The sequence below is a fragment of the Mustela nivalis genome, assembly GCF_964662115.1.
Source record: "Mustela nivalis genome assembly, chromosome: 11".
Taxonomy (NCBI): domain Eukaryota; kingdom Metazoa; phylum Chordata; class Mammalia; order Carnivora; family Mustelidae; genus Mustela; species Mustela nivalis.
This window is the reverse complement of record NC_139030.1, coordinates 70318282-70331348: the sequence shown is the minus strand read 5'-3', so window position 1 is coordinate 70331348 and position 13067 is coordinate 70318282. Positions and strand designations below refer to the sequence as shown.

General features: G+C 53.7%; 1 protein-coding gene across 1 annotated transcript in view; it reads right to left on the bottom strand.

Annotated features, from left to right (window-relative positions):
- PER2 (period circadian regulator 2) overlaps window positions 1-12456 on the bottom strand; it is a 39122-nt gene extending 26666 nt beyond the window's left edge. The window contains 5 exon segments of the mRNA XM_082690949.1: window positions 1049-1200; window positions 2391-2453; window positions 2922-3151; window positions 12293-12418; window positions 12421-12456. Coding sequence (XP_082547075.1) covers window positions 1049-1200; window positions 2391-2453; window positions 2922-3151; window positions 12293-12418; window positions 12421-12450 — 601 coding nt within the window. The 5' untranslated portion in view covers window positions 12451-12456.
- Window positions 12457-13067: the final 611 nt, after the last annotated feature.

Sequence of the window (13067 nt, the reverse complement as noted above, 5' to 3'; positions counted from 1 at the left end):
TAGAGCTAAAACATCTGAGATGACACTGAATGCAGGGGTCACGGCCCAAACCTCCAGGGATGGGTGTCTGCAGGAGTTTGCTGAGCAGTCAAGTTCATGATTCGCTAGAAATGCTGGCACCTCCCTCACAGCGGTGTGTTCTACTATCCTGGAGACAGACCCAAGAGATTGGGGGGGAGGGGCGGCAGGGCACCTGCTCAGCGGGAGTCCAGCTGCAGCAGCAAGGGAAGGAAGACTCAGGGCTCTTGGAAGTTATTGAAGGGGCTTGGAGTTTATTGAATGTCAAGGTTCTGAGCTGATGATGTAAATATTTTGGCAACTGCAGTGTTCCTTCATGGATTCTGCACTGCATCTACGAAAACTTCCGCACATGTGTTCTCAGGTGAAAGCCTTGGTCTAGACCATGGACCAGTCCTAAAAGCTCTTACAGTTTCTGTCACCTAATAAAAAGGTCCAAGCATGTCCACAACAGGAGCAGAATGTGGACCGTGGAGGGCTTACCACTGTGCGCCAGGGATGGAAGGAGGCGCTCAGTCCTGGTTTCCTGGTTGAATAAAAGACAATCTGGATGGAAATTCATGCCTTTCTAGACGAACAAGAAATGGACTGCCCAAGGTCTTAGGTGCAGGAGCTGAAAAGTACTGTCCTGTGAGGATAAGATCTGGCAAGATCTTGTTATTTTTCAAAGGAACAACCAGCCCTCGGCTCAACACTGTAGGTGTTACTCTGAAATTGCACTCGGAGCTGCTCATCCATTTCAGTGAACTCCAGCTCAACTCCGGCCAGAGCCTAGAGGATGCTGGGCTCTCCTGACCTGACCCCATCCCACGGCAGAAAACCTTCACATCGTAAATACATTCCTTTTTATCAGCTGGTTTTCTACCTGTTTTCTTTTGTTTTTTCCTTTAAAAGTCAAGTACGGTAGAAACGTTGTAAAGACTTCAGACTTCTAGAATTTCCTACTGCAATTTCAGGGTTGGGTTTTAGAAAGTCGACACAATCCACGTTATTTCAACAAGCTGGGAACAAATACATGAGCCGGATGTACCTTTCACCTGCTTCACGCTCCTTAGCGCATATTTCAAGGTGGCCAGCGTGCTGGCTTTCCCCTTGGCCTTCTTGTCTACTGGCAGGTGGACCTTCAGCTCCTTTAACGTTTTTATCAGCTCCTTGTGCGCGTCTACTTTGGCGGACTGCTCGCTGTTACGGCAATAAAGAAAGAGGCAATCACATGTTAGCTTCCCGACTCCTCCTTCCTGCACTTCTAGTCCCATTTCTCATCCAGACGACTAAGACATTCAGTCTGTGTGGTTCTCTGTGGGGCACTGCAGGATACACAGCACCCTTGGCCTTCTCCCCACCAGAGGCCAGAAGTCTCCTTGCCAACTGTGACCACCAAAAATGTCTCCTGATGCTGCCATGTCCTGTGGAGATGGAAAGCCCTAGCCTAGAACCACTACACTCACCTAAGTGGGGACTGCAGAAGCCGACCCCCTCTCGGGCTCTTTGTCCCACCCACCAGGCTGGAGCTGGGCTTTGCCCCTCAAAGCTGTGCCTTCCTGCCCTGTGTCAGACAGAAAAGGATAGAGCAATGGAAATGACAGAGGACAGTCAACTGGTGTCCTGTGGCAGAAATGTGAATGAGGAACACAGGAAAACCATAGGGAGGAAAGAATTGTATGAAAGAGCTCTAAACATAAGGCTACAGAGATGGGAAGAAGACAAAACAGGTGGGCCCTTCCCTGTTTAGAACAGACAGTACAAAAAGAAAGCAGGAATCATGTCTCAGGAGAAGATGGCCAGATGTCCACACATCCAGGCCCGAGAGCTGGAGTTTGCTCCAGTGGTGATCCGAAAATGTCTGTGGGGGCCATCTGGGTGGGTGGCTCAGGCGGCTAAAGGTCTGCCTTTGGCTCAGGTCATGATCCTAGGGTCCTAGGATCAAGTCCTGTGTCAGGCTCCCTGCTCAGTGGGGGGTCTGCTTCTCCCTCCCTTCCCACCCCTGCATGTGCGCTCGCTCTCTCTCTCTCTCTCTCTTTCTCAGATAAATATAATCTTAAAAAGAAAAGAAAATGACTGTGGATGTGAAATTAAGGATACCATTGTTACCACACCTAGAAAGGGGGAGGAATGTTCCAGATGAACATGTCTACAGTGCAGACAAGGCCTGTGAAGTCAGAGCTGTAGGAGCTCCAGATCCGGAGCATCATAAGGGGCCCCGAGCAGATGGGGTCTGAGAGGGCAAGGCCGGCTCCCAGCCCAGACAGCTGCACAGACCGACAGGTTCTAGCAGAGGCTTGCAAAATACCACAATACCCCCAAACTCACCTCCAATTACAAATCTCCAGTCCTCAGAGACCGTAAAGCAAGGGACTTGTGACTGGCCTTACCTGCAGCCACTTGCAGATGTGCTGTGTTCAGACTTTGCCATCATGAGGTCGAACGTATTGGGACTGTGAGCACGAGAAATAAAGGTCAGTCTCAGAGGACTGCAGGCTCTGTCCACCCCCTCATCCAACCAGTGATGACAATCCAGATTATCCCACACAGAGTAAGATAATTACAAGAAACACAGGGTTAAGATAAAGCCGGAGCGTAAGACCTTCAAGTCTCAGGTACTGGGAGGACTGACAGAGCAAGGTCATGTTGTACAGACACCTGCTGCTAGTAGAGCCACCAGTCCCCCCCGCTCCTGAGATCTCACTATGCTCACTCGCCATCTACCCATCCACAGTCAGGAGGTCAACATCAACAGCAGCATCATTATAGTAAATTTTAGTTATTCTTAATAAGATTTTCTTTAAATGTTGAAAAACATGGGAATCATGATTTAAAGACCACAAAAGCCATCAGACAGTGGGATGAGATGCTGAGAAAAGAGACAAGAGGCCTGGCCTCAGTGGTCCGAAGGCCCCACCTACCCTGGGGAGGCGCTGGGTGCCCCCACCAGCATCTCCAGCTCCTGGCTGCCCTGGCAGTCTTGCCCCGGGGAGCGGTTCTCCTCGGTTTCATTCCCACTGGAGCTACTGCGCATGTGCACATCTTCCTGGAGCTGGGCTCCACGGGGCTCAGGCTCCTCTGGCTCCCGGGCAGGGGGACCGGGGCTTGGGGGGTACTCGGCATATCCATTCATGTTGGCTCTGCAGTGAAGCTGGGAGAGAGAAATGTCATCAGGCCCTGTGGCCGTCGTGGGCAGTGCTCCCCGGAATCTGTTTCCACATTTCACCGCAGATGTCGGGAGCAGTCAGGGTCAATAACAGGTACTCTTTGTTCCTAGCCACTGGGCTCTTAGCTCCTCTCTCCTACCAGCCAGGAATCAGGAAAGCAGATGAATCCTGCGGCCACAGCCCCCAGTCATCAAACTGCTGGTGGCTTAGCTGGGAGGCCACAAGAGGATGAAAGAGCGTCAGTGGCACCACCCACCACGTGGGGAGCCTTGGGGAAATCTCCCCGGATGACGGCGGGGAGCAGCGCGGTTTGGAAGTATTGGCTATCACAAGCTACAGGAGAGCCCAAGCCCAGGCTGTATGTAGGGGGAACCCCAGATGAAGCTGCAGAAACAGGGAGACTTCAGGGAGAGAGGAGGTTGTGAAGCAGGTGTTGCTCTGTGAAGGGGCCAAGAAGGTGGGAGCTCCGACGCAGCATGGGGGTGCACGTGGCTGTGGGAGGGTGCAGCACCAGGCCACGAAAGGGTTGGAAGTACCAGATAAGTGATCTTTGTTGCATTTGGAAGGGTCCTCACCACTGTGCTACATAAAAACTTGAACTTCCGTGTTTGGGGTAAGAGGGTAGAGAGGGGCTGAAAGAGACAGACCAGCCCTAAGGCTTTTGCAATAATTCTGGAAGACAACCCCAAGGATGAGCAGAAGCAGGGAGTATGCAAGGTGGGAGAGGTTCAACCAGGAGCCTAAGGATGGGGAGAGAGACATCTTTGGGAGAGAAGGATCGCGGACGTATCTTCTCAGGGTCCTGGCAGAAAGCAAAAGATGTTTGGGCCTGGAAGCTAAGCAGGCATGGGGAGGGGGAAGCTGTTACTACCCTAGGCCTGGAGGGCAGGAATTAAGGGTTAATGAAACCAGAGGAACCCAGACAACCTGTAATTTGGGGGAACAGAGCTGGGGGTATAAACCCTTGGCTTCTCTCTCCTCCTGATCTTCATGGTCAGGAACCCAGATAGTAAGGGGACCCACTAGCACAGTCCCGGAAGGCCAGCCCTGGGCACTGAGGGGGGCGGGGGAGATCCCGAGGGCCCTGCTGAGTAGAGTCTCTGGGCACAGGCAGTGTGCACCCCACAGCTTCCAAGTGCTCTGAGGAACAGGCCAGATACCTGGTTATTACAGACAACTACACACACACACTGTTCCATGTAACCCTTGTGATCATTGACCACTGGATACCACATAACAGAGACCATTCTCCATTGTCTAGAGATGAGAAAACAGGCCAGTGACTTGACTGAGGCCACACAAGACAGGTGACAATGCTGGATCCCAGGCCTGCCTGCTCCTGAAGATGAGGACCCATGGAGAATCCAACCACACCATTCTCTGGAAAACAGCAGGTCTCATCAGACCTTGTCTTGTATAGGAAGCAACAAATGGGAAAAAGCTAATGTGAGTCCTCCAAAAAGATGTGCAGCAAAAAGCAGATGAACACAACCTGCATGGCATGGGGAGACCAGCAGACTCAGGATGGCACCTACTCTGTAGCATAAAGAACAATCGAGAAATGGTGGATTTAAGAAAACAAGTAATGAAGGATGAGCTAAAGCCACAGAGTGAGAGGAAAATGCCACCGTAGAACAGAGAATCATAAAGACCAAGTCCAGAGCAGATAACGAAGAAGATGGCCCCAGAAATGTGGAGGATGAGTGCAAGGAACTTTGAAAAGCACCAAGGAAAAGAGCAGCTACATCAGAGCTGTGTTTTTACCTGCAGGTAAAAATAGCTCTTTCTGAAAGAAATGTCACAACAGTGAAACAGAGACTCTAATGAAAGATACATACCAAGAGAACCATTCTGGCTGAAGACAGACTTGGAACTGCCAGTCGAAGGACTCCTTGAACACCAACGCAGTTACATGAAGAGTCCAAGCTTAGAGTTGTCCCGATGTAAAACGATGTTTTCAAGGGGAAAAAAAAATTCTACTCACATGCAAACAGGAAAAACAAACAGGTTACCTACAAAGAATGGAAAGTCACTGAGTCTTGGGCAGAAGATACAGGCCCCAGAGCTGATACACGGAAGATGGTCTCCAAGGTTGTGGTCAAAGGGAGGAAAACCCAGTTAAGCATGCCTGCTTGTTGTGGCTTCAGCAGCAGCAGGTGGCCAAGATCCTGACTCACAGAGAACCCAAAGCCCCAGACCAGTGAAACACCTGACCAAAGTTAGAAACAAAACAAGCAAGTCTACTCCTCAGTCTTTGTTTGGCCTGCTTGTTTTTTAACATTTCAGAGATGCCTTAGCTGACTCAAAGAGAACACGGAAAGTGCTCACTTTTGGAAAGACAGAGACCAGAGAATAAGGATGGGCGATCCCCACAAAGGAAAACACTGAAGATCCACAAACCTGGAGAAATGTTCAACCTCATTAGTCGTGAGGAAGACGCAAAGAATGAGGTCACCAAGAATCGACAGGACAGATGGCATCTAGTGTCCATCTGTGCAAGAGGGGGGACATTGTGTGTTGTGGTCACTAATGGTCTTTCTGGACGGGACTCTGGGCATGCCCAGGACATTTTTATAACCCTCGCCCCTCCCCTGCTAGGAGGCCTCTCCACTTCTCAGGAATGCCTGCACGTGTGCACAAAGACCCAGGAGTGTGCTGTATGGAGAGAGAAAACTATCCAAGGACCAACCACAGGGAGGCTACTGGCATCCCAACTCAGGCATCTTGTCCACTATCCAGTGGCCAGTGGATCCAGTCCCTGGCCAAACCCAGCCTCAATTTCCAAATGGGGCCTGTGCTTCCCTGGCCCCACCCCAGTCCTCTGCTCCCCCTGGCTCAGAACACAGCCCCAGTCTGCATGGGTGTCTGTAGCTCTGTGTGGCCTTCCTGGCTGCCTCCTGAGCATCTCCCATTGTGGCCCGCCTCCTCGCCCTGACCCTGAGCTCTGACCCCAGGGACTTTGCACTTGCTGCTCCCTGGTGCCCACAGGACCCTGCCAAGAGCCTGTCCATCCTGCACAAACAGCACTGACTCCTCCCCCACCTGCCCCCCACCCCCTGCCTGGCTTCCGGTCCTTCAGCTCACCGCTGGACTCCACCCCAATGTGCAGGAGCTTCAGTTGTCCTCTGCTATATCCCCAGAGCCCACACATATGGTTAGCGACATCAAGCCTGGGACATCTGTGCTAGGGAATACTAGGTACCTACTAAAGATAGGGAAACAAGACACATTGAAAGGGGAAGATTCTAGGACACCAAGGAACAAGTTATAGAACAATAAAGAACAACAGTGGGACAGACGGCATTTAGGCAGGGCTAGATGCTGTCTTCCACTGATTAACTCGCTCCGAACAACACATGGCGCTTCTGGACATCAGAGAATGGGACGCATGTCCTCCCTGCCCTCGTGTCACTAACATCCCAGTGGGAACAAGAGATGATCCACAAGGGAATGGCATGTAATGGCTTAGAATGCTAAGCGGTCCAAGAGACAGCAACAGAGCAGATGAGGGGTGTGGCATGGGAGAGGCTGGGAGTGCTTCCGGAGAAGGCAAGTGCACTTTACCTTGTACCTGAGCCCCCGTGTGTGGAGCTGATTCACAGCCTCTTGACCGCTCTCTCCCCCAACCTGTGGCTGCGTCTGAGGAGACGCTCCCCTGATCCTCATGGCTTCACATCTAAGGCATCCTGGAGTCTCTGGCCAGGCTGGCCACACATGGCCTTAGACAAAGCGGCCCACGATGAGGGTGGGCCCTTGACTCCCCAGCTGCTGCGGAAGGGGCCAGGGAAACAACTGGCCCAGAGGGACAGCACACCCCCCCGGGGTGAACTTTGGCTGTGGGGGATGGGAGATAGGACAGGTCAGCAGGTAACCACCCCCCATCCTTCCCTTGAATGGAGTTCAAAAGCTCTTCTTTCTATCCTTTCTTCTTCGTTGTCTTCTTTTCTGATGAGCCCCGTGGGCTGACAGACCAGCCCGTGTCCCAACCTCTCTGCTCCCCTGTTCGCTCACTCTCGCTGCCTGGGACTGCACACCACCCCCCCAGCCCAAGTGAAATGCTTGCATCAGGTGTTCTGCTTTTAAGAGAACCCAAACAAAGACAGACTGAAGAAAGTAAGAGAGTGGGCCGGGAAGGTGCTGGAGAAAGAACATTCCAGGCTTGGGGTGGAGGGGCAACTGCAAAGGTCTTGAGGTAGGACATTTGAGGAAGGTGGTGCAGTCTGGAGCAGAGTGGGCAAGGAGGTGGTATGGGGTCAGAACTGAATCACAGGGCACCTCAAAAGGGCAGAGCAAGGACTCGGCTTTATTCTGAGTGAGATGGGAAACTGGATTCTGTGCAACAGGATCTGACTTAAATTCTAATGGGCTCACGGGCTGGAGGCAAGGAGACCTCTGCAGAGGCTCTCACTACAGTTCAGTAGAGTGGCCAAGGGGCTGCCCCAGGGGCAGAGGCAACAGCATTCCCTCTCTTCAACCCGCCCGCCCCCTCCCCAGTACCCTGCGCTTCATCGTCCCATCCCACAGCCCTCCCCAGACAAGCAGCCCGTATCCCTTCTGTGAGTGAGGTGTAAAGGTTGAGGGGTTAAGCGAGCTGCCCTGGATGGTAAGGGCGTCAGTGGGTTCCACTGCTTCCTGACCCCGTGATCTTGGACAAGTTCCTGAGCCTCCCATGCCTTGTCTCCTCATCTGTAAGAGGGCTGAAGCGGCTCCTGTCTCTCATGACTTGCTGGGAGGGTTCAATGTCACAGCCTGTGTGTGCCAAGTGTCTGGGACACAGCTGCAGCCAACAGAGGCTAGCTTCTATCATCACTGCCAATCACTGCAGGAAAACAGATGGGGTAACAAAATAATTTTTTAAAAGGAGGTATTTCATTGCCACCAGAGTGGTCTCTGGCTTGTATTTAAAAAGACAAGGAGCTCAGCCGGCCATCCCCAGCTCAGGCAATGAAGACATATCCTGGAAGGAGGCATCACGTGCTTTGCTTCCATGTGCGCCCCAGAGGCTTGTCTCTCTGCTCCTCAGAGAACTCCTGGCTTTGCTGCCTTCCCAGACCCTGTGAGCAAGTCTGAGTAAGATTCACTGAATAGGAGTCACAAGACTACCTTAGGTGAGATAAATCTTTGCAAAGAGGGGCAGACAAGCATGGCAGAAATGTGAAGCAACAAGCCAACCAAATCACCTGAAAATTCATCATTCCAGAAAACGCATTGCTCAGCACCACTGGCTCTTCATGTTGCCTTCATGTTGCCAAGTTGGCAAAACCAACTTGCTCATCGAAGCGTACTTCGTCTCCTGCCTTCCACAAGCATTTACAGAGCACCAGCACGTGCCAGCCCTGCCGGGACCCTGGGCATCCCTGGGCAAACCTGGTTCCTGGGGAGAAGTGCTCATAGTCTGGGGCCACAGGGGGCCCCAGAAAGGAAAGGACTGCCAGGCTGAAAAGGGGCTGCTGGGGAGGCTGGGATGGACCTGTCCCTAGAGTCTCCTTGCTGCCCCCTTTGCAGATGTCTGCCCATTAGCTCTGCCGCAGAGAATGGGCGGACTGAAGGCAAAGGGCTGAGCTTGGACCCTGATGCTGGTCACGTGACCACGCCTTAAGCGCAAGGGCTGCCTTGACTGGACAGAGAAACATTTATAAAGTACAGTCTGCAGTGAGATCATAGTCTGGGACGGGCCTCACAATAATACCGGAGTGGGAGGAAGTGGGTAGGGGCAGGGAAAGAGAGGGGCCTCAAGCCAGCTGGTTAAAGCCCGCTGATGAATTCATGAGGGTTCATTACGCCATCCTCTCTACTTTCGCATGTATTCATAGTTTCCGTGATCAATGGGGAAAAACACTGGGAATGAAAGCACAGCCCGGGCCTTGGGTCCACCCTCCACTGCCACCGCCAGGACTCCGGGACAGGTGAAAGCTTCTCACACTCAGAGCCCTTGAGCCTAAGGGGATGGTACTGCATTTCTTTGTGGAAATTAAAAGTCAGTGTCTTTAATCCATGTACGTCCACAAAGCAAGTGCACCCGTGCAGCTAGCACCCAGCTCCAGAGGTAAAACTCTACCAGTCCCCTCCGAGGCTGCTGGTGGCCCTCCCAGCCATCATGCACCTCCAGGGTCACCACCAGCCTAACTTGTGACAGGAAGGTGAAGTCTGTCTGTTTTCACACTTTACAGAACAGGGCTCTCGCAGTCTGGACTTTGTGTCTCAGAGCCCATGGTAGTTTATAGCCGCAAATATTGTAACATGTTTGCTCCTCCCTGGTAGGAGCCAATTCCCTGAGGCCAGCCTGCTGTAATCTGGAGAAAATGTTTGTCCTGCTAAATAAACACCCGCGCTCTCCATGGCAACAGCTGGGTAACCGAGGAAAACGCAGTCCAAATATGGAAGGGAGGAAGGCAGGAGAGACGCATGTCTCAGCCTCACTAAGACTCCTTTGGATTCTCTCAACTCTGTTTCCAAAGCCTTAAATACGCAGAAGCATGAGATTTAAAACAGGAATAAGGCAAAAACATCAGCTTCCTGGCCTCAGCGTCCATGGAAGGAGTTACTCCAGGTGCCTGCAAACACCTGAGCTGTTCCCACTGCTCCCTCGTTGCCTGCAGCACTGCTCAGGGCTGGAGTCCCCTCCACCACCGTTCCCCGCTGATAATGCCTGTGACCATGACCGCCTGCCCTCCCTACTCACCTACTGCTTCTGATTTGCTCTGGACGAGGAAACACAGTAACAAGCTTGTCACAGACCTGGGGCTTAGAGAGTTAGAACCAAACAGTAGCTCAGGGAGAGTACCCATCAGAGGCTCCTGTCCAGACCCACCCCGCCCCCTGGGTCTGCAAGTGGACCAGCTTCCCAGGGGGTAGAGGGTGGGAGCGGCGTGGAGCAGGTGCACAGAGGGGTTATGTGTCTCATCTTAGTTTTGCCCAAGAGGGCAGTTTTCAGCATCCCTCTTCTTTTGACTAAATGCTGAGAGGTCCTGCTAGCCACTCAGTAACCTGGCCGAGCCTGTGGTTGCTGAGGCCCGGTGAAGTTACATCACCATTTAAAAACAGCTGTGCCCACCAGTATTTTTCTGAAAGTTGAGTGGTGCACAAGAGACAGTGCCAACAAGGAGAACCTTTCCTACTTCCTTCGAAGCATGGCAGACGTGGCTCATGAGGGAATGTTACGGGATCTGAAGTCACAACAGACCCCTCTGTCCCCTGCGTAGGGGCCTGAGGAAATCAACCATAGAGTAACCAGAACCCAAAAACCTAGGAGTGGACACAGGCCTGGGAGGTTGCCTGATCTGAGTCCCTCTGTGCAGATGAGAAAACGGAGTCCCAGAACAGTGGCTGAGTCACCACTCTCTGCCCAGCACCCCAGCCCCCACAGAAAGCCAGGCTGTGCTTGTTCTGTACCAGTGAATCACACCAAGATGCTGGTGACAGATCACGGAGGACACCCACAGTGCCATCTCTGAGCTGGCAGATCACGTAGCTTCCGCTTCAAAAGAGAGGAGCCCTTTCCCTCATTTTACTCCTACACCTTACAAAAAGTGATTAACCTTGTATGTAAGAGGTCAGTTTCCAATTAAAGCCTTCAGAGAGAGCCCTATTCATTCTCAGTCAAACCCAGCCCCAGACAAGAAACCCCAGATAGGGGTAGAGGGTGGGGTATATCTCCTTTGCAGCCAGGGAGAAGGCAGGGGCCCCTCCTGTATCAGAAACAGGAGGTGAGCTGTATTCATAGAGGAGCTTCTGACGTGGTGCTGGTGTTCTTGACATTTGGGAGACCTGGGGCTCCTCCCCTCAAATTCCAGCCCACTCAGCATTCAGCACCCAATTGCAGGCTTTCGTAGAATGTCTAAAGCTCATCCCGACCCAGATCAAGACCCTCAGAATATGGAAAGACTCTGGAGACAGCCCAAACCCAGGCCCAGCAGGTATCAGGGCCTCAGTTTCCCAATCTGTCAAGCCAAGGTGTTGCCCTGAATGATTTCGAGGGTTTCTTCTAACTTTATTGTATGAATTAGCTTTCCATACTGCTCTCTTTTGTGGAGGTTACAGAAACCCTGGTAACAGGGTTCTCATCCCTTACCTGGCCTTCCTGGAGTGCTTAAGCAGGCCACTAACCACCCCCGGTCCATGTCTGTGCCTTGGCAACCAAGGTGACCCACAAGAGATGGTGTGATTGGGGTGCGTGGGTGGCTCAGTGGGTTGAGTCTCTGCCTTTGACTCAGGTCACGATCTCAGGGTCCTGGGATCGAGCTCTGCATCAGGTTCTCTGCTCAGTGGGGATCCTGCTTCCCCATCTCTCTGCCTGCCTCTCTGCCTACTTGTGATCTGTCAAATCAATTTTTTAAAAAAGATGGTGTGATTGCTGCATCACAAAGTGGGACCCTCTTCTACTTAGTCTGAGGAGAAGGAATAAATACAGGGAGGTCCAGGGGAGGTAAAGGGGGTGGATTGTGGCTGTGGACTCCCTGTCCCCAGGGTTATAGGCCTAGCTTGACCCTGGAACTTTCTTGTCTCTCTGCTCACCCAGTCCACAGGACCCATGGGCTGTCCAGGTAATGCTCCTAGACCAGTGTCCATCAGTGGTCCTTCCCCAGCCTGAGACTTCCTGAGGAGGAAACCAGCTCCCTAAGGGGCCCTGCATATTCCCAAGGACCGGTGGATTAAACCTCAGTTGCCTCAGCCTTTCCCGCCCTCTCTCCATGGGACACAGGGAGGAGTGAGTGAGTGGGTCCTTAAAAGAAAATCATCTGGAGAACGACAGTCCCATGTGGCAGTCACTCAGTAGCTCCATGACCCTACACAAGTTGCCTAAGCTATCTGGATCTCACTTTCTCCATCTGTAAAATGGGGATAACAGTACTCGCCCCCCCCTCACCGCCCCCCAGGCCGGTTTTAAGGAGAGAAGAAGTCAAATAGCCCAGAAAATCCTGGGATCACGCCTCCGTGAGCTGCAGGAGCCACCGCCGCCCGCCCAGAGCCTGTCCACCCGGACCCCAGACTGCCCGGCCCAAGGCCCATCCCGGCGGTTACGTAACCAGCCCGGCTGCGGGACCGTGGCTGGCGCCCCAGCCTGGCGCCGCCGGCCAGTCCGCCCGCCGCGCCCGCAACGCCCGTCGCGCCCGCCGAGCCCTCACCGAGCCGCGTCCCCGCCGGTCCGCGCGTCCGTCCGCGCGTCGGTCCGTCCACCCCACAGCAGCCGCGGACAGCAGCCCGTACCCCGCAGCGCCGCCGCCGCTGTCACATAGTGGAAAACGTGACTGCTCGCGCCGCGCCCGCCCCCGGCTCCCGCCATTGGCCGAAGCGCAGCCTTATCTGCATACTGTGGGGGCGGAGCCTGCGAGCACCTCGTGTCCGTTGGCTGCAGCGCCCGTCGCTCTCTTTACATAAGACGCACATGGAACTCCATGTTCACCGCGTTGGTTCCTCAATGGAGACGCGACGCGCTTGTCCCCCCTCCTCATCCTCCCGAGTGGTCCCTTCCACTTCCGGCCTCGGCGCCTTCCATTCAAGACCGCCGGCGTCCGCGGATTCGGGGAGCATTGAGTGGTGCGTACCACCGCGGCCGGGGGGAGCCCGGCGCGGGGCCGGACCGGCTCCAGGGCACCTCGGTCGGGCCGGGCGGACACCCAACGCTCGCTGAAGCCCGGGCCTTGGAAGGCCGCCACCTTCGCCAACGGGCCCGGGGCGCGCCCCTGTGAGAAGCTGCCTGCGGACCTCTTTCATTCACTCCTTCCCATTCATTCATTTACTCACTCCCATTCATTCTCCGCCAGGCGCTGGAGCTGCCCCGGGGGCGGGAGCGCCGGGTGCATGACCACCGGGGCTCCGAGGTCCACCCTCGTTCGGCATCGGCCAGGACGGCCAGCTTCCAGGCGGTCTTGCTGCTTTTTGAGATCACGTGTCGCAATA